Here is a 21,544-nt window from a genome sequence, read left to right on the forward strand (position 1 = left end):
GCCCCTCCACTTTTCTTTGAATCGTTCACAAAGTGTGGCACAAAGCCATCAATTCCATTATTCAAATAATTGACATATAACTTGAAAAGAAGCAGTCCCAATACAGATCCCAATGGGACACTATTAATCACTTGCAGCCAACCAACCAGATAAAGCCTCTTTTATTCCCATTCTCTGCCTCCTGCCAATCAGCCAAGGTTCTATCCATGTTAATACATTTCTTGTAATACCGTGGGATTTTGTTAAGCAACCTTACGTGCATCACCTTGTCAAAGGCCTTCTGAGAATCTAAGTAAACAACATCAAATTACTCTCCTTTGTCTCTCCTGTTTGTTATTTCCTCAAAGAATTTCAAAAGGTTTGTCAGGCAAGATTTCCCTTTGAGCAAACCATGCTCCCTGTTCTATCGTGCCTCCAAGTACCTTGAAACATAATCTTTAATAATGGATGCCAACATCATCCCAACCACTAAAGTCAGGCTAACTGGCCTATAATTTCCTTCTCCCTTCCTCTCTTCTTACAGAGTGCAGTGACATTTGGATAAAAATCACGCAGCAGTACATTGTATAAACTTCACAGATGTAATGTAGAACTATGAAGCACATTAACTCATGGGCTGTTGTTTCCTTATATATTACCTGCCTTGTTTTACCTGAAGGAATTGTGCTGTAAAAGTAATGATTGACTTCTCATGCTAGCTTACTGCTGTTCAATCACAGACCATGGTTAGAATTTATTTGCAGTTTCATATTACTACCTATAAATATTTATTTTGTGCAATGCAACTTTGGCAGTGTTTAGACTAAATTTTAATTCAGTATTATATCTTAAATGGTATTAATTTATTACTGTCACATGTACCAAGATGCAGTGAAAAAGCTTGTCTTGCATATTGTTTATAAAGATCAAATAATTTCAACATGCATTGAGCTGGAAAAAGGTTAAAACAATATCAGTGCAGATTAACATGTTAAAAACTACAGAAAAGTAATGTAATTATACAATAAAGTGTAAGATCATAACGAGGTACATTGTGAGGACAAGAGGGCATCTTATCATACAAGAGGTTTGTTCAAGAGTCTAATAACAGGGATAGCAGCTGTTCTTGAAAATGGTGGTATGTGTTTTTTGGCTTTGGTATCTTCTCAAACACAAGATAGTCTGCAGGTGCTGGAAATCCAAAGCAACACACACAAAATGCTGGAGGAACTCAACAGGTCAGGCAGCATTTATGGAAACAATAAACAGTCAAGGTTTTGGACTGAGACCTTTCTTTAGGACAGAGAAGGAAGGGGGAAGATGCCTGAAGTTAAAAGGAAGGGGGAGGGCAAAGAGAGGCTAGTTGGAAGGTGATAGGTGAAGCCAGGTGGGTGAGCAAAGTCAAGGGCTGGAGAAGAAAGAATCTAATAGGAGAAGAGAGTGGACAATAGGAGAAGCGAAGGAAGAGGGGCCTCAGTGGGAAGTAATTGGCAGGTGAGAAGTATCTTTTACCTGAGGGGAGAGGGAAGAAGGGAGAATGGAGTGAATGGTGTTTGTGATTATGTTGGTTGCTTTACTGAAACAGTGAGAAATATAGACAGAGTACATAGAGCAGAGGCTGGTTTCTGTGATGTGATGTGCTGTGTCTACAACTCTCCACAGTTTATTGTGATCACGTGCAGAACAGTTGGCATACCAAGTCATTTTGCATCCAAACAATGCTTTCTATGGTGAATCGATAGAAATTGATTAGAGTTGTCGGGGACATGCCAAATTTCTTTAGCCTCCCGAGCAACTAGAGATGTTAATGACCTTTCTTGGCCATGACATCAACATAGTTGGATAAGGGCAGGTTATTAGTGATGTTTGTACCTAGGATCTTAAAGCGCTCAACCTCAACGCTATTGTTGTAAACAGCAACAAGTGCACTGAATCCCCTTCTCCGCTGTTCTGAAGTCAATGAACAGCTCTTTCATTTGGATAATATTTAGGAAAGGTTATTGTCATGACATGTCATTAGCTCTATCTTCTTCCTTTAATCGAACTCATTATTATTTAAGATGCATCCCACTACAGTGACATCATCTGTAAATTTGTAAATGGAGTTGCAACAGAATTTAGCCACACAGTCAAGAGTGTACAAGGAAGTAGAGTGAGAGGCTGTGGACAGAATCTAGTGTTTAGAATTGTCATGGCGGGGATGTTGCTGCCTTTCCTTACTGATTAGAGTCTATTGGTCAGAAAGTCAAGGATCCAGTTGCAGAGGGATACATTAACTCACGGGGTCTGGAGTTTGGTGATGAAATTGCTTGGAATAATAGTATTAAAGGCAGGATTGTGGTCAATAAACAGTACCTGATGTAGGTGTCTTTACTGTCCAGATGCTCCAGAGGCGAGTGCAGGACCAGGGCGATGGTGTCTGCTGTAGACTTGTTTCAACTGGAGGCAGATTGCAGTGGGCTGAGGTTGACTGAAATGGGTAGCCACTGGGAGAACCTGCCTTTTGCGGCAGGCAGAGCAAAGGTGCTTGTTACGAAACTGCAATATAAGATTGTGCATTTTAAAATAAAAATAATGGTCTCTCTTAGTGTTACGATATTTCCTTTTATATTTATGAAAAATATATTTCCTTAATTGCCAGTATTAATCTGTTGTTAGCCTTACATTTCTTGGGAAATGATCATACTGCAGTATATTGTTTAAAATTCACAGATGATACACAGAATTATTGTTTTCTAAACACCTTAATTCATGAATGCAGTTCTTTTATACATCATCTGGCTTGTTTTATCTGAAGGAACTGAGCAAGAAAAAGATTGATCTTGATATCATCCAAGCTTACTGCTGGCCACCCATAGGCCGTGGTTGTGATTTAGTTGCAGTATCACAGAAAGGAGATAATCCTCTTTTGTACCTCCCTCCATTGTTGACATTTCTACAGTTGCCATCTGTGTACAGTTTCCAACCCAAGCGAAATTTGGTAAGGACCTAAGTAGATTTTTTTTTTGATATTATAATGGAAGCACAAACTTTGGTGTGTAAATGATGCACTGAAATGTCAACTGGTTGTTGCACCATAGATAAAATACAAGCTTCTTAAGAGTTACAGCTTCTGGGATTTAGCAGGATTAATAAAGATTGCTCTCTTTGCTTTTGTCCATCCTCTCTCAAGTATATTTTTAGTCTTACCAACAGTTGCTTAACTTTCGGAAATAAATACAGAAAATTCTGAAATACTCAGCAGGTTAAGCAGCAACTTTGTTGAGAGAAACAGAATTAATATTTCAGCTTATTGTCCTTTCACCAAAAAATAAGTATCATTGGAGGTTTAAAAAAGTTTTTAAATTGCAGAGGAAGTTTATGGGAAATGAAGGAAGTCCATAGCACTGGTGGAACCAGCTGAAAGAGGATAGTAAAGGATGATGAGTTGGAAAGGGTGTGTCTGGGATGAATGTTTCCGAGAGGGGATTTGTGTGTAGTTACCAGAATCAGAAGGTGTTGGAGGAGGAGCGTGGAGTTGTGGAAGTTGGATGTTGAGCTGAAGAGTAAAAGGCTGGAGTGGCTGATTCTCTGAAATTTCTGAATTCAGTCTGGCACCCTGAAGGCTGTAATGTGTCAGAATTTGAGAAGTTATTCTTTGAAGCCATGTGAGCTTTGTGAGAACATAGTAGGAGGCCAAAAACAGAATGAGACTGGTTTTCACAGCCAGTTTATGTTATAAAGCATTCTTTTCATTATTTTGCTTTTGGAATTGTTAAAGCAGCACATTTAAATTCATTTTAATTGAAGATTTGGTATTTTTAGCATAAGAGAATTATGAATCAGTAACTGCCCTTAATTATTTCCCTTAATTTATTATGTAAAATAGAATAGATTCCTGAAAATGAGTTAGCACAAGGAAATAGCATGTACACCACCTAGCCCCTCAAGTCCGCCCTGCCTTTCAACCTGATCCAGCTTAAGCTACTCTGCCTTAAGATCATCCACTCTGCCAGTTCCCCAAAACCCTCAATTCCCCATACTTTAAAAAACGTATCTGCCTTCATCTTAAATACATGTAATCATCTACCATCACAACCCAATGCGGTTGTAAAATCCAGAGATTTAATATACTTTGCTCAAAAGAAATTTCTGCACAGCTGTTTTAATTAACTTGGTCTTAGCTTGTTTTTCCCTTAATATACAAATTGGTGAAATGCAGCCAGTAATTAAAATGTTCTACAAAACTCTGGTGTGAATATTTCATTACAATGGTAAATTTTTATTTGTGGATTTCATTGTGTAAAATTGTTCAGTTTAGTTCTTCTGAAATACTTGTTCAGGAGCTGACTTGGTTAACATAATCACATCCTCAACTTCATACAAGGACCTTTATTTTATGACTTTAATAAAATGTCCAAGACTGGTTATTCTTCAGTGGAGATTTTCCACATAGTGCCAAATGTAGTCAAATGCATTTTTATGTTCATATAGGTCCTACAATTCTGATTAGTGGACTTCACTTCCCAAGTTCTCATAGACCCTTCTGTAACCTTCTTTGGTTCTTATTAACAGTCAATATTTGCAGAGAACACTTTTTTTCCATAAATAGTTTTTTTCCTTTATTTTTCACAAAATAAAATATAGCCATTAATATCCACAAGTATTTCAAAGTTCAAAGTAAATGTATTGTCAAGTACATATGTCACCATATACAACCCTGAGATTCATTTTTGTAGTCATACTCAATATATCTATTGAATAATAACCATAACAATATTGGTGAAAGATTGCTCAACTTTGGTGTTCAGAGTGCAGAAGACAACAAACTGTGCAAATAAAAAAGAAAGAAATAATAATAAATAAGTAAACAATAAATATTGAGAACCTGAGATGAAGAGTTATTGAAAGTGAATCCATTGAGTGTGTGAATATTTCAATGATGGAGCAAGTGAACTTATCAAGAGCTTGATGGTTGAGTGTATGATTCTTGAGGCTCACCAAATGCTTGCTGCTTCCACAGGACTAGTGAGTAATCATTAAGTTAAACAAATAATCATTTACATGCACAGGTTAAAATGTTGTAACCGCTATTGGACACAATGGTTATTATTTTTGCCTCATATATGCAGCCATCTCTATCCAAATTATTGCAGGTCTCTAATGATGGTATATTAAAGTATCCAAGTTAAGACTAGGTTTACTCTTCTAATGGTACGTGGTCATTCCTTTCCTCTCAACCTTTTGCAGTAGGTTACTAAGGTTAATATTTGAAGTTGGTGCCTAATAGGTTAAGCTTCTGTTGTATTTATTGCAAGTATAACTAGCAATCTCACCAGTAAACTACTCCAGATATTTGAAAGTGCGGGTAAGTGAAAGGTCAAACATTTAGAAATGAACCTCGACAGTGGACACATATTGGAGATGTCCAGGAAATTACACTTAAATAATGTAATGGTTTTATTGATTAATTTTAATTTTCTCTCCACGACGGACAAATAATTAGATTTTAATACCTAGATTGAAGTAGTCATCAGTTGCTTTACTTTGTTTTTGAATATCTAATTTATGCATGTTATATTAATGATTAGCCTGTATTTGTTTTCATTTGAACAATAGCCAGTAGCAATAATTGTGTGCCCTGGACAACAGAAAGCCCATTTTGTATGCCAGGAATTAATTGATTTGACGAAGTTTTCACGACTACTTAATCTGTCATTGCTTTTGGGTGGACAAGATCCAGAAGAGAGTAAGAAAATCAAACTTGCCAGAGGATGTAAGTATGTCATTTGTAATTTCTAGCAGAATTGTTCCCGATTAGTGCGAACAAAAAAATAGCATGTGGATTTTAATGAACTCTGCTCAGTTCATATTTACTTAGTCTTGTAGAGTGGCGTTAATTCATATGAAGCAAAAATGTAGTTGATTATAACAAATATATTTTCATGTGCTTTGGCCAATCTTTCTAATTATAAGAGAAAACCAAAAAAAAACCAGCAGATGCTGGAAATATGAATTTAAACAAAATATGACTGGAAGCATTCAGCAAATCAGTCAGCATCTGTGAAAAGGGAAATGGTTAATTTTTTGGATCCAGAATATAGAAAGAGTGTAAAAAGCAAGATAATTTTCAGATGGAGAGAAGATGGGTGGGAGGAGATGGGAGAAGCGGTTGCATAGACTAAATGGAATATCTCTGGCAGGGCAGGTCCAAATTGGGTAATGGCAGCATTATCAGCACATTAATTTTCTTTGTGTCATATGTTGCAAATGGCAAATTTCTGGGATGCACACTTCAGATAGCAATAAATATTTTTTAAACAGTTAAATAAGTAAAAATCACATTCTGATCCAGAACGAAAGAAAGTATGAAGTACCTTAAGAATTTGATACTGAATCCACAGTTCTCTGACAGAGGGTAACATGTTGCAAGCTGGGCGTTCCAAGCATGCAGGAGGCCACTGTCAGAAAGGTCAGAGTAAATAATGAATTAAGTAAGAGCCAATCTGAAGCTCAAATCACATGTGTTCCACAAACTGATTGTCTATTTAGTCAATTGTATGGTTTTTCCAGTATAAAGAAGACCACACTGTGAACCACAAATGTAATTCACTAGACTGGAAGAAATGCTACTGAGTTAATTAGAAAAACTTTTGAGTAACTGGGTGACATGAAGAAAAAAGGACTGAAATGATGTAATGCAGTGTATAGGACCATAAAATATAGGAACAGAATTAAGCCATTTTGCCCATTGAATCTACTATGCTATTTCATCATTTTCCCCTCGACCCTAATCTTCTGCTATCTCCCCATATCCCTTCATATCCTGACCAAACAAGAATCTATCAAACTCAGTTTTAAATATACATAAAGACTTGGTCTCCACAGCAGCCTGTGGCAAAGAATTCCACAGAATGTTTGCACTTGAAGAAATCCTACTAAGTTCCCATAGCCATTCAGACTGTTCCTGAGTTGAAGATGAAATAGATGTAGTCTTTTATTCTTGAGTGTAAAATTTCCGTGATCATTGCAGCAGAAAGCAGACTACTGTGAAAAATGGACAAGAACAGCTGCAGCAAGAGATAGGTTTGATGTGAGAGCAACCATGGTGATCTCCATGGGCAAAGCAGTCCAGACATATCCATGGTTTCAGTGGAAGTGGTGTCAATAAAACATCCTTTTAGTAAATAATAAGTATCATTTTTCAAATGATTAAGGTTGAAAATTAATTTTAGGTGTTGAGTTCTGGGTGGAAATGTCTTGACATAATATTGGGTAGGTTTATAAAGTCTTATAATTGTAGAATAGAAAGAGGCCATTTGGCCAACCTAGTAGGTGGCAACTCTTAGAGCAACCCTGTCATTTCTTTCTCAAACAATAGCAGAGATCTAGGGAAGATTGTCCAATTCCAATTGCTTTTCCAATTCCTTTTAAAATGACTCCTGTTCTGTGTTAGTATTCTAATCAGTTTCAGGTCCTCGTTCTGTTATTGTTTTTGGAAATTATCCTTCACAATCTCTTTCTTTGTTTTCTCCAAATTTATTTATTTATTTACTTTCACACTCTCACACACACACACCTTCTAATCCTTAAACCATTTCTTCATGGGGACAACTTGAATCTATTTATCTTATCTAAACCCATATGATCATGTGCACCTTTATCAGATCACTCCTTGGTCATTTTTGTTTCAAGATAATAATCCCAACTTCATTCATATAACTCAAAGTACTGTCACTGGCAATGAAGTCTAGTTTGCCATTCAATCACAACTGATTTGGAAGAAGAAGGCAGTGGGAGAGCACCTAAGAATTTCCAGCGGAAAGACATTTTGAGTTCTCGGTGGAAGAGAGAGGCCAGACTGCGCAGGCGCATGACGTCAGCCAGTTGAGCGCGAACAGTTTATAAAGAAGGCAGCCATATCCAGCGGGCAGCGGAGTGAGAGGCAGCAGAGTGAAAGGGTTTTGGCTCCACAGGCTTCGGTGATAACGGGAAGAGGTGAGGCAGTTGTTGACTGCAATAGGAGGTAGTATGTGTGTGAGGCCAGTTTTCTGTGGTCGGTGTCAGATGTGGGGAGTCCTGGAGTCTCACGGCATCCCGGACGGCCACATCTGCACGTGGTGCATCAAGATGCAACTCTTAAGGGACCGTGTTAGGGAACTGGAACTGCAGCTCGATGACCTTCGTCTGGTCAGGGAGAGTGAGGAGGTGAGAAGAGAGGAGTTATAGGCAGGTGGTCACTCCAGGGCCACGGGAGACAGACAAGTGGGTCACAGTCAGGAGAGGGAAGGGGAAGAGTCAAGTACTGGAGAGTACCCCTGTGGCTGTACCCCTTGACAATAAGTACTCCTGTTTGAGTGCTGTTGGGGGGGACAGCCTACTTGGGGGAAGCGACAGTGGCCGTGCCTCTGGCACAGAGTCTGGCCCTGTGACTCAGAAGGGTAGGGAAAGGAAGAGGAAGGCAGTAGTGATAGGGAACTCTATAGTCAAGGGTTCAGACAGGCGATTCTGTGGACGCAGGAAAGAAACTTGGATGGTAGTTTGCCTCCCAAGTGCCAGGATCCAGGATGTTTCTGATCACGTCCAAGATATTCTGCGGTGGGAGGGAGAACAGCCAGAGGTCGTGGTACATATTGGTACTAATGACATAGGTAGGAAAAGGGAAGAGGTCCTGAAAGAAGACTACAGGGAGTTAGGAAGGAAGTTGAAAAGCAGGACCACAAAGGTAGTAATCTCGGGATTACTGCCTTTGCCACGCGACAGTGAGAATAGGAATAGAATGCGGTGGAGGATAAATGCGTGGCTGAGGGATTGGAGCAGGGGGCAGGGATTCAGATTTCTGGATCATTGGGACCTCTTTTTGGGCGGGTGTGACCTGTACAAAAAGGACGGGTTGCACTTGAATCCCAGGGGGACCAATATCTTGGCGGGCAGGTTTGATAGAGCAATTGGGGAGGGTTTAAACTAGTTTGGCAGGGGGGTGGGAATCAGAATGTGAGTCAGGTATTAAGGTAGAAGGACAAGGGCATGATGCTAAGAGTTTGAGTTGATGAGGAAGGACAGGCAGGGGACAGAACATAATTGTAGCCAGTTAAAGGGGTTGAAATGTGTCTATTTCAATGCTAGGAGTATTAGGAACAAGGAGGGTGAACTTAGAGCATGGATTAGTACGTGGAATTATGATATTGTGGCCGTTACTGAAGCATGGTTGGAGGAAGGGCAGGATTGGATGATGCAGGTCCCTGGGTTTAGGTGTTTTAAAAGGAATAGGATGGGAGGTAGAAAAGGTGGGCGGGGGGGAGTGGCATTGCTGGTCAGGGATAGTATCATGGCTATAGAAAGGGAGGACGCTGCTGAAGGAGTGTCCAAGGAGTCAGTCTGTGTGGAAGTCAGAAATAGGAAGGGATCAATCACTGTGCTGGGCGTAGTCTATAGGCTCCCAAATAGCCCTCGGGACACCGAGGAGCAGATAAGCAGGCAGATTTTAGAATGGTGCAGGAAATACAGGGTAGTAGTTATGGGTGATTTGAACTTCCCTCATATTGACTGGCACCTCCTGAGTGCAAGGGGGATAGATGGGGCTGAATTTGTCAGGTGTGTTCAAGAAGGATTCCTGACACAGTATGTGGACCGGCCGACGAGAGGTGAGGCTATACTGGATCTAGTTCTGGATAATGAACCTGGTCAGGTGACAGACCTCTTGGTGGGGGAGCATTTTGGTGAGAGTGACCACAACTCCCTTAGCTTCAGCAGAGCTTAACTGCTTAACTGGGGAAGGGCTAACTTTGAAGGGTTGAGGCAGGAGCTAGCAAGAGTAAATTGGAAACATATGTTCAAAGGGGAAAACACAGAAGTAATGTGGGAGAAGTTTAGGGACCACTTGAGCTGGGTTCAGGATAGGTTTGTCCCACTGAGGCAAGGAAAAAATGGTAGGAAAAGGGAACCGTGGCTGACGAAACATGTGAGGCAACTCGTCAAGAGGAAAAAGGAAGCATATGTTATATATAAGAAGCAGGAAGTAGGAGGGGCTTATGAGAAATATAGGGTAGCCAGAAAGGAGCTAAAGAAAGGACTTAGGAGAGCTCGAAGGGAGCATGAGAAGACCTTGGCATGTAGAATTAAGGAGAACCCCAAGGCGTTCTATGCGTATGTGAAGAATAGGAAGGTGGCGAGAACAAAGATGGGACCGCTAAAGGATAAAGAGGCCTGGAGGCGGAGGCGGTTGGGGAGGTCCTAAATGAATACTTTACTTCAGTATTCGCAAGTGAAAAGGATCTTGATCAGGATGAAGTTGAAGTAGAGCGGGCCTGTGTGCTGGACAATGTGGAGATTAAGGAAGAAGTAATGTTGGATCTTCTTAAAAACATTAAGATTGATAAATCCCCAGGGCCGGATATGATACACCCCAGATTGTTGTGGGAATTGAGAGAAGAGATCGCAGGAGCATTAGCTATGATCTTTGGCTGCAGGGGAAATGCCGGAGGACTGGAGAATGGCAAATTTAGTTCCCTTGTTTAAAAAAGGTAATAGGGAGAAACCTGGGAACTATAGACTGGTGAGTCTTACGTCGGTGGTCTGCAAATTACTGGAAAGGATTCTTAAGGATAGGATCTACGAGCATTTGGAGAAGTACAGTCTACTCATGGATCGTCAACATGGCTTTGTGAGGAGAAGATCGTGCCTCATGAGCCTGATTGAGTTTTTTGAAGAGGTAACAAAAGAAATTGATGAGGGTAGGGCAGTGGATGTGGTCTACATGGACTTTAGCAAAGCATTTGACAAGGTCCCTCATGAGAGACTCATCCAGAAAGTCATGAGGCATGGGATAAGTGGAACCTTGGCTGTTTGGATAAAAAAATTGGTTTAAAGGAAGAAAGCAGAGGGTAGTTGTGGAAGGAAAGTATTCTGCCTGGAGGTCAGTGACTAGTGGAGTGCCGCAGGGATCTGTCCTGGGACCCTGCTATTTGTGATTTTTATAAATGACCTGGATGTAGGGGCGGAAGGATGGGTGAGTAAGTTTGCGGATGACACGAAGATTAGAGTTGTGCATGGAGCTGTAGGTGGTCGAAGGTTACAAGAGGATATAGACAGGCTGCAGAGTTGGACAGAAAAATGGCAGATGGAGTTCAATCCAGACAAGTGTGAGGTGATGCATTTTGGAAGGACTAACTAGAAGACTGAGTACGGGATTAATGGTCAGTTACTTAAGAGTGTGGATGAACAAAGGGACCTTGGGGTTCAAATCCATACATCCCTCAAGGTCGCTGCACAGGTTGATAGGGTCGTTAAGAAGGCCTATGGGTTGCTAGGCTTCATTAACAGGAGGATTGAGTTCAAGAGTAGAGAGGTCATGTTGCAACTCTACAAATCTCTGGTGAAACCGCACTTAGAGTATTGTGTTCAATTCTGGTCACCTCATTATAGGAAGGATATGGACGCTATGGAGAGGGTGCAAAGGAGATTTACCAGGATGTTGCCTGGATTGGAGAACAAGTCATATGAAGCAAGGTTAGCAGAGCTGGTACTCTTCTCTTTGGAGCGTAGAAGAATGAGAGGGAACTTGATAGAGGTCTACAAGATTATGAGAGGCATAGATAGGGTGGGTAGTCAGTATCTGTTTCCCAGGGTACCAATAGCAAATACCAGAGGGCAGAGGTACAAAATTAAGGGAGGGAAGTTTAGGGGAGACATCAGGGGTAAGTTTTTTTACACAGAGGGTTGTGAGTGCCTGGAATGACTTACCAGGGATGGTAGTGGAGGCTAAAACATTAGGGGTATTTAAGAGCCTCTTGGACAGGCACATGGATGAAAGAAAAATGGAGGGTTATGGGGTAGTGTGGGTTTAGTACTTTTTTTTAAGGATTATATGGGTTGGCACAACATGGAGGGCTGAAGGGCCTGTACTGTGCCGTAGTGTTCTATGGTTCTATGATTTTATTTTCTTCTCTCAATCCCATTCTGCTACCTTCTTCCTGTAAACTTTAATCCCCCTAACCATTCGAGAATCCATCATTCTCTTCCAAAATGCACCCAATAACTTGGCCTCCATGGCCCTCTGTGGTAACAAATTCCAGAGATTTACTACCTTCTGTCTGAAGAAATTACTTCTCAGTTTTAAAGGGATGCCCCTTTATTCTGAGGCTGTATCTTCTGGCCTTGACTTTCCTAATAAGGGAATCATCTCCTCCATGTCCATTCTACCCAGGCCAATCAGTAGTTGGTTTCGAAGAGAACCCCCCCGCCCCCCCCCCCAACCATCAATCCTTCTGATTTCCATTGAGTACATGTCCAGAGACATCAAACTCTTCTTAAGTTGAGCCTTTCATTTCTGGGATCAATCAAATAAACCTCTTCTAGACTCAGTCCATGGCCAGCATATCTTTCCTTAGGCAGGAAGCTGAAAATTGCTCACAATATTCATATGGACCCAAACTTTGTGACAGTATTATCAAAATCATAAGTATCTTTGACAAACAGTGGAGGTTGCAGCACTAATCCCTGCATCAAACTGGTCAGTGGCCTTCAGGTTAGTGTTTTTATTTTTACAAAAGACAATTCTTCATAGAAGTATTATTCTGATAAATCATTTGGCATCAACAAAAGAACATTAAAACTTAGTATTTAATTTACAGAAATTATTGCATTGAGGTTTTTTAAAATTTGCTAAAATTAGTTCTGAATTGTTTAGTTGTAAATCAGTAGCTGTCAAATTCATCCTTAGCACGATGATTTAGTGATCATAATTCATTTCAGCAGAATTTATTCTGAAATACAGTAGCTAATTTCTAATTTTCATCTTCAAAATAAAAATTTAATTACAGGTAATGTAGTTGTTACTACTCCATACAGTCTTGTACGGATCCTCAAGCAACACTGCCTATTTTTCACCAGACTCAGCCATTTGATTTTGGATGGAGTTGATGTGCTATTTGATGAAGCAATAGATGAAGTGAGTAGTGTCACAATTAAATCGAAGGGGCAGTCATATTTTGAATATTTTCCTTGATTTTAAAGTTGAAGAAGTATGTTGCTGAAGGATAGATTTTTTTTTACCTTTTGCACAATAGGAAGTATATTATGTGGCATATTTGTGAAAAGATTAATGTATTTTCCATGCAATTTCATTCTTAACAAGATTTCACATGTGGAGACAATAGACCAGTGTTTTGGGATTTTTGAAGAAACTCCCATCTCTGGAATCTAAAATCTTCCTTTGGCATCCAGCACAGTGTAAAAGTCTTAAGACTTTTATTCTTACCCTAAGCCCAAGACTTTACCACAGTACTCTATTTGTCAATGTGGAGTGGAGAACGAGTTTGTAAATCTGGCAGGAGTAAAGGATATTGGGAATGGTGAGGGTGGAGCACAGTGAGAGGAGTGTGGACAGGTGGCAAAGTAGCACCAGGGCAGGGGTGGATCGGGCGCAGACATTCCCAAACAATTGGTTTATTGATCATTACAAAATGTCTCTGTGGTGCTTCCTGCTCCCTACCATTTCCCTTCCCCTTTTCCCAACCATGATTCCCCTTTCCCTGCCCCCTTTCCATTTTCATCCACAACAGAGCTCAGTAGTTGGGAAGATGTTGGAGTTGGTAATTAAGGATGAGTTCACAGGGTACTTGGGGGACACATAATGAAATAGGCTGTAGTCAGCATGGTTTCCTCAAGGGAAAATATTGCCTGACAAATCTGTTGGAATCTTTTGAAGAAATAACAAGCAGGATAGACAAAGGAGAATCGGTTGATGTTATGTACTTGGATTTTCAGAAGGTCCTTGACAAGGTGCCATACATGAGGTTGCTTAACAGGCTACAAGCCCCTGGTATTGCAAGAAAGATTCTAGCATGGATAAAGAGGTGGTTGATTGACAGGAGGCCAAGAGTAGGAATAAAGCGAGCTTTTTCTGGCTGGCTGCCAGTGACGAGTGGTGTTCCACAGGGGTCTGTATTGGGACCGATTCTTTTTTATGTTATATTTGATTTGGATGATAGAATTCTCAATCCCATAAGGCCATGAGACATAGGAGCAGAATTAGGCCATTCAATCCATCGAGTCTGCTCTGCCATTCCATCTGTTGTTGCCATTCCAGCTTTGTTGCAAAGTTTGCAGACGATATGAAGATAGGTGGAGGGGCAAGTAATTTGAGGAGCAGAGAGGCTACAGAAGGATTTGGGTTAAGAGAATGGGCAAAGAAGTGGCAGATGGAATACAGTGTCATCAAGTGTATGGTCATGCACTTCAGTAGAAGAAATCAAAGGGTTGACTATTTTCTAAGTGGAGAGAAAATGCAAAAAACTAAGGTGCAAAGGGAATTGGGAGTACGTGTGCAGGATTCCCTAAAGGTTCGTTTGCAGGTTGAGTCTCATGAGGAAAGCAAATGCAATGTTAGCATTCTTTTCAAGAGGACTAGAATATAAAAGCAAGGATGTAATGTTGAGACCTCACTTGGAGTATTGAAAGCTGCTTGGAGCCCCTTATCTTAGAAAGGATGTGCTGAAACTGGAGTGGGTTCCAAGGAGTGTTAGAAAAATGATTCCAGAATTGAATGGCTTGTCATATGAAGTGCTTTTGATGACTCTGGTCCTGGATTCATGGAATTCAGAAGAATGAGGGGTAACCTAATTGAAATCTATCAAATGGTAAAAGGCCTTGGATGTGGAGAGGATGTTTTCTATGGTGGGAGACTGGAAGACCAGAGGTCACAGCCTCAGAATAGAGGGGTGTCTTTTTAAAACCGAGATCTGAAGGAATTTCCTTAGCCACAGAGTGGTGAATTTGTGGGGCTGAGAGAAAAATTGGATCAGTCATGAGGAAATGGCAAAGCAGACTCGATGAGTCATATGGCTTTTATTCTGCTCCCCTATCTTTTGGTCTTGTATCAGAATCAGATTTGTCATCACCCACATATGTCTTTTTTTTTTGCAGCAGCAGTACTGTGCAACTGATAAACTGACTACCTTTCTGGTTTAAAATGGCACTACTGAAGTTGTATGACAAGTTACTGGTAGATCAGAAAGCAAGAAATATGACTAAAAACATTAATAACACCTTTTCTGAAATAAATTGTGGTCAACTAATACCACAAGCAATGAAGAAGCAGGTGGTGGCAAAGCTGATTGAAAGGATGTGCCATGCTGGTGTATCGCAAGCCTGGAACGCAACAATGTGTTAATGCTAGTGCCTCAAACGGAGTACATACTGCTGTTACTGTTGGAGTGAACAATTTGGACAAGAGTCAATGCGGTTGAGTTTCAATACCCATCTATCTAACTCGGGTGCAAGGTTGGATCGCTCCAAGAGCTGAGCTGATTTAGTGAGATTGAGAACAGCTTCAGGCTGTGCAGTCCAGTTGTGTCGCTGCACTGGGGCCCGGGTCCTAGAGCGAGGCAGTACTTGGTGCTTTGACAAAATAATATCAGCCCAGATAGACTGGAAAGCCTGGCAGCGGAGTTGAGGGTCATGCTGATTTTGCTCACTCTCCTGCAATGTTCATTCCCCTCTCTGGTGGCTGCCATCTTGCCGCATTTTTTGCCCCGCTAATATGATGAGCTTGAAGTCGAGGCTTGGGCTTCAGGGAGTGGATCTAAGGACTCAGTCTGGTTCAGAATGTTTTCGTTTGCATGATGCATGTTTCTTTTCCTTCTTTTTCTGCGCAATGGCTATGGTCTTTTTTAATTGGGTTCTTTGGATTTCTTGCCTTATGGCTGTCTGTAAGCAAACAGTTTTCAAGATGTATTCTTTATACGTTCTTTGATAATAAATGTACCTTGATTTTTTTTGATAAAAAGAAAGGTATGATTGGGGACCTCAAAAATGATCATTGCAAATAAGTAGAGGGTATGCTTTTGAGCTGCAGAAAAGGAGGAAGTCATGGAAGGGTTGTCTGTGGAGTCTCTGTGGGTAGAGGTTAGGAATAGAAAGGGGTCGATAACTCTGCTGGGACTTTTTTTTATAGACCACCCAATAGTAACAGGGACATTGAGGAGCAGATAGGGAGACAGATTCTGGAGAGGAGTAATAATAACAGGATTGTTGCGGTGCGAGATTTTAATTTCCCAAATATTGATTAGCATCTCCCTAGAATAAGGGGTTCAGATGGGGTAGAGTTTGTTAGGTGTGTTCAGGAAGGTTTCTTGACAAAATATGTAGATAAGCCTACAAGAGGAGAGGCTGTACTTGATCTGGTATTGGGAAATGAACCTGGTCAGGTGTCAGGTCTCTCAGTGGGAGAGCATTTTGGAGATAGTGATCACAATCCTATCTCCATTACCATACCATTGGAGAGGGATAGGAACAGACAAGTTAGAGAAGCGTTTAATTGAAGTAAGGTGAAAGATGGGGCTATCAGGCAGGAACTTGGAAGCATAAATTGGAAGCAGATGTTCACAGGGAAACGTACGGAAGAAATGTGGCAAATGTTCAGGGGATATATGCGTGGGGTTCTGAGTGAGTACATTCCAATGAGACATGGAAAGCATGGTAGGGTACAAGATCCGTGATGTACAAAGGCTGTTGTGAATCTAGTCAAGAAGAAAAGAAGAGCTTACGAAAGGTTCAAAAAACTAGGTAATGATAGGAATATATAAGATTATCAGACTAGTTGGAAGGAGCTTAAGAATGAAATTAGGAGAGCCAGAAGGGGCCTTGGCGGACAGGATTAAGGAAAGCCCCAAGGCATTCTACAAGTATGTGAAGAGCAAGAGGATAAGACATGAGAGCATAGGACCAATCAAGTGTGACAGTGGAAAAGTGTGTATGGAACCGGAGGAAATAGCGGAGGTACTTAATGAATACTTTGCTTCAGTATTCTGTACGGAAAAGGATCTTGGAGATTGTAGGGATGACTTGCAGCAGACTGAAAAGCTTGAGCATGTAGATATTAAGGAAGAGGATGTGCTGGAGCTTATGGAAAGCACCAAGCTGGATAAGTCACCGGGACCGGATGGGATGTATCCCAGGCTACTGTGGGAAGCAAGGGAGGAGATTGCTGAGCCTCTGGCAATGATCTTTGCATCCTTAATGAGGACAGGAGAATGTTAGGTAGGGTCTTTTAAGAGACTCCAGGATGGCTACATGGAACTTAGAAAAATAGAGGGCTATGAGTAAAGCGTAGGTAGTTCTAAGGTAGGGACATGTTCAGCACAGCTCTGTGAGCCAAAGGACCTGTACTGTGCTGTAGGTTTACTATGTTTCTCTGTCAGGAAGGGAATGACTTGCTACCGAGTATCCATTTTCTGACTTGTTCTTATAAGCATGCCCTGTTGAGTTTCTGTTCATTGATGAGCCTGAGGACATTAATGTTAAGAAATGGCAATGTTAATACCTTAAAATGTCATGGGCAATGAATGTTGAATAATACTTTCATTACAGGTTATTACTTGCCACTTATTCCATCTGCTGTCAAGTATACTGCTTTCACTGGTGTTGCAATATCAACTAGACAGTCAGCCAAACCCCATTCAAAACTGACACGAGTCAGGATATAGCCTCCTAGCTCCTTGATTGTATTGTAACTCAGTAGCATGACATAGTAAATGAGGAGTGAAACTGAAAAAAACATCAAAATAAAGTGCAATTACCACATTGTTACATTCACACAAGTTAACATACACAGATAATTAAGAACTTAGTTAAGTTTCCTGCAGGTAAATATTATAAGATTCCAACAAGTGAATACTACAGGTAAATGGTATGTGTAAACCATTAGCATCTAGGTTAGTGTCTAATAAACTCAAAAATAACATTCTACTTCAGCAAAATTTTATTCATACTTTTAAATTGACTTCTAAACAATGTAACATCAACTTACAAGCAATGCTTCTAGGAAAATAACAAGGGATGACTTTAGATAGAAACTAATTTTGCTCCTAACATAATTCTCTGGCCTTCTGCCAGCCAATGTGCTTTTCTACTTACTTAATACAGATCTGAAACTGCTCATTTCAAAATAAAAGCTGAAAATTGTTTAGTTACATACCGTAGTTTAAAAAAAACAAACTAATTTCCTGAACATTCCCTGCCTGACCTTTTGTGAGGTAAGCACTAAATACTTTGTTATGATGCTTAACATCAATCTTCTTTGGTGAGGAGCAAAACAATTTCTGAGGCAGGTCTGTCCTTCAGTGAAATCAACAAGGCTGCCCAAGCACAAGTTCTATCATAGTACTTTTCTGTTATATTTTCAAACAAGTATTTTGAAGCAAGGTTAACAGTCCCCTTTATTACTGGGCATTTTGCAACATTTTGAGTTAGAGATAAAAAGTAGCTGGAAGGCATTAAACAAAATGTACAAATATGAGAATGAATAGAATGTATTTGAAAATGCTACTTTTCTTCCTCATCTCACAGTAGCCCAAGGGTGATTTCCCATTGAACTGCATTTTATACATATTAAGGGTTCCTGAGGTTATAAATGATTTGACATATGGAAATCTGACAATGAAATTCTCCATCCATTTTCAAAGTTAGAGTATAACTACAATACCAAAGCACCAAATGCTAGTTGTACAGCATTATAGAGAAATGGTGCTGTAAAGGTTCTAGGAATGTGCAGCTTTTAAAAATCTTGCAGTGAGTCCCTCCAGGCTTCCCACTTGTCGAGTTTCTCCTTTGGGGGGAGGGGGGTAGTTGGGATGTGTCCCCAGTCACACATGTCTATAGGAAGTTCCCTAAGAAGAGCTCTGCCCTAGATAGTGCCTGGAGCCACCAAGTCCAGGGGATCAAACACAGTATTCACTGTGGACAACACTCTTTGCTGAGTGAATGGATTATTAATGTTTGATACTGCAAAGGTGAAGGTGTCAGTCATTATCTTCCACAGGAGTCCCAAACTGCATTGTATAGGTTTGACTTCTTCACCGAGGTCCACATCCTTAACAACTACTGCACGACCTCCAGGAGGGAACGCGTTCATAACAGCTTCACTGTTTGAAGCAAAATTATGCAGCTGCAGATTTGACTCTTCAACAAATGCTTTGGTCCTCTGCAGGAAGTTGATAGCTTCAGTATTGGTAGGTACAGGTGCAAGCCAGTCGTCAACATTGAAGTGACATTCCAAAAACTGATCGGTCTCAGCTCCATGTTCACCAGTGCCCTTGGCTGGCTCTTCTAAGCCCATAGGCTTTAGATAGATACTTCTTTCTCCTAGCATAAACCCCCGGGCCTTCAGTCAGCCAGTGCTTCCTACTTATTAATTCCTTCCACAAAGTGAATGATTGTATTTTGGAAAGTAAAAGTACCTCTGCGACGTGCCTCCATAATCAGACGGTGTTTTACCTGGTATTGATGAAAGCACAAAATTACCGGTCGCGGGCGGGAGCCCAGTATTCCGGGGGGAACGTAGACCCTGTGTGCCCTTTCGAGCTCAGGTGGGTTCGGAAGCAAATCTTTCCCGAATATCTCACAGAGAAACCCGGCGAAAAACTTCACGGTTGATCCCTGTTCGGTGGCCTCTGGCAACCCAAGAATTCAAAGATTACAACGTCGGCTGCGATTTTCGAGATCCACCATTTTGGAAAGGAGTTTGTTACATTTTTCCTCTAGGCTGGAACAGAGAGTCTCCAAGTATCGAACACGACTTTCTAAATCTTCAGAAGTAAAATCGATGCGAGATAAGTGTTCAGCATGTTCGTCCACTCTATCATTGATCCGATCCAGTTTGGCTTCCAGCTGTTTGAAAGCGGTTCTAAATTCCTTTAAAATATCGTCTCGGAGTTGTTCGAGCGCAGCGCGGGTCTCAGCCGACAGAGCCGGAACTTCCTTTCTCCCGGATTTAGAACTCTTGCTAGACATTGTAAAGTAGATGTGTTCACAGGCAAGTAAAAGAAACCAAAAAAGTTCCTAACTAAGGTTTAAAAAATGGAGACATTTAGTGCAAAGATAGCGACAATAACGGAACAAAAGTTCGGAGCAGCTAAGCAATCGCCATCTTACCGGAACTCCCCCTACTTATTAATTCCTGACTGCACAGGAAGTGACCTGATACAGATCTGAAACAGCTCATTTCAAAATAAAAGCTGAATGTGCTTAATCACGTAGTAAAAGCAAACAAATTGCCTGAAAGCTGGAACACCAAATATACCAACTTTACATTTATTGATGGATGGGACATGATTGATGAATCATTTGAAAATAGCTCCGTCAACAATCCTGTGCTGGGAAAGGAATGATTAACTTTCAACCACAGTCATTTGCCTTGTGTGAGATAAAACTCCATCCATAAGAATATTTACTTGTAATACTAATTGGCCTCAGTTTTACCAGGCCACATTCAGCCATCAGGTGAGAGATGGGATTAAAGAATTCTGATTGGAAAATAGAATATAGTCAGACTTTGTCTATGTTATAAGAAAAATATGAGGAGAGTCATCATCGCATCATAATTCCTTCAAATGTTTCCTAAAGTGTGTGATATTCTCATTGCCACGCTTTAGGAAGCACATCAGTGCTCTTGAGAATGGAATTACTTGAATAAATCCAGTGATGAGAAATTTCAGATGCCAAGATTGACTTTGAATCTGGGTATGTTATCCTTGGAGCAGAGAAGATTAAGAGCAGGTTTCATAAATAATTATTCTGGGCTTTAACTACAGCGAGTAATGAGCTTTATGATCTCCTCTTGTGCTTTATCAATTCTATAGATTTTCCATCAACCATACTTTCCAGTTCGTTTACAACAACCTTTATAAAGCTAAAAGTTGCTGTGAAACTGTTTTCGGCATGCATTTTCGTTCTATCACCAGTAGTGCATTACTTTTTTTTTGGTATCACTTGTCCAAAATTCTGGCAGGGGAAGTTATCCTGGTTTTAACTGGCAAAACATGATTATTAATGGAAGTGAGATTAATTTTGTTTCTGAGTGGTGTAGTATTAATTATTAGTAACATTTCAATTTTATTAACTTTAATTAGACTTAAAAGATTATTATCATTGATAATGCATAACTTCAGTGTTTGAATATAAACATGGTGATGCACCATCAATAACTCTCGGAGATGGGAGGCAAACGATAGACTTTTATTAGCTGCAAGAGACCACCACACAACATCCTGGAGACTGAGGGGGGGAGCATTGCCTCCAACCGCCTTTATACAGGGTCTGTGGGAGGAGCCACAGGAGCAGTCAGCAGAGGGGCGTGTCCAGGCAGGTATATGTAGTTCACCACACATGGGAATTCTGAAATATTGTTCTCAAGATGCATGATAGAAAAAAATATCCTAATTTCTTTTCAATCATAGACGACTACTATCTTACAACACTTCAAGGAGGCCACTAAGGTTCCGGAAAGATATTCAACTCCACAACAGCTCATCGCTGTTGGAAAACATTGGGCAAAAGAAATGGAAATTTTGATAAAAGAAAATCAAAGTGATCCTTATGTTGTTATAACAGACATGGAAGAAGCTGCACTTTATGGAAAAGTGCATCAGGTATGTACAAGAGAAGCATGAATATTTTCAGAAGCTTTGCTGTGCTCACCTCATTGTAGTTAAATGCTTTTGTTTTGAAAATTATATCTTGGATACTGTAATTTATGTACTATGCCTAAGTGCTTTAAACCAACTTGATTAAGGGATGGAAATTGCAA

General features: G+C 40.5%; 1 protein-coding gene across 1 annotated transcript in view; it reads left to right on the plus strand.

Moving 5' to 3' along the window:
• Window positions 1-21,544, plus strand: part of tdrd12 (tudor domain containing 12) — a 151,414-nt gene that overhangs the window by 45,234 nt on the left and 84,636 nt on the right. Inside the window, exons 12-15 of the mRNA XM_073069663.1 lie at window positions 2,777-2,959; window positions 5,578-5,734; window positions 12,780-12,907; window positions 21,195-21,386. Of these exons, the coding sequence (XP_072925764.1) occupies window positions 2,777-2,959; window positions 5,578-5,734; window positions 12,780-12,907; window positions 21,195-21,386 (660 nt within the window). The remainder of the gene's footprint in view (window positions 1-2,776; window positions 2,960-5,577; window positions 5,735-12,779; window positions 12,908-21,194; window positions 21,387-21,544) is intronic.

The sequence above is a fragment of the Hemitrygon akajei genome, chromosome 17 (genome assembly GCF_048418815.1).
Source record: "Hemitrygon akajei chromosome 17, sHemAka1.3, whole genome shotgun sequence".
NCBI classification, from domain to species: domain Eukaryota; kingdom Metazoa; phylum Chordata; class Chondrichthyes; order Myliobatiformes; family Dasyatidae; genus Hemitrygon; species Hemitrygon akajei.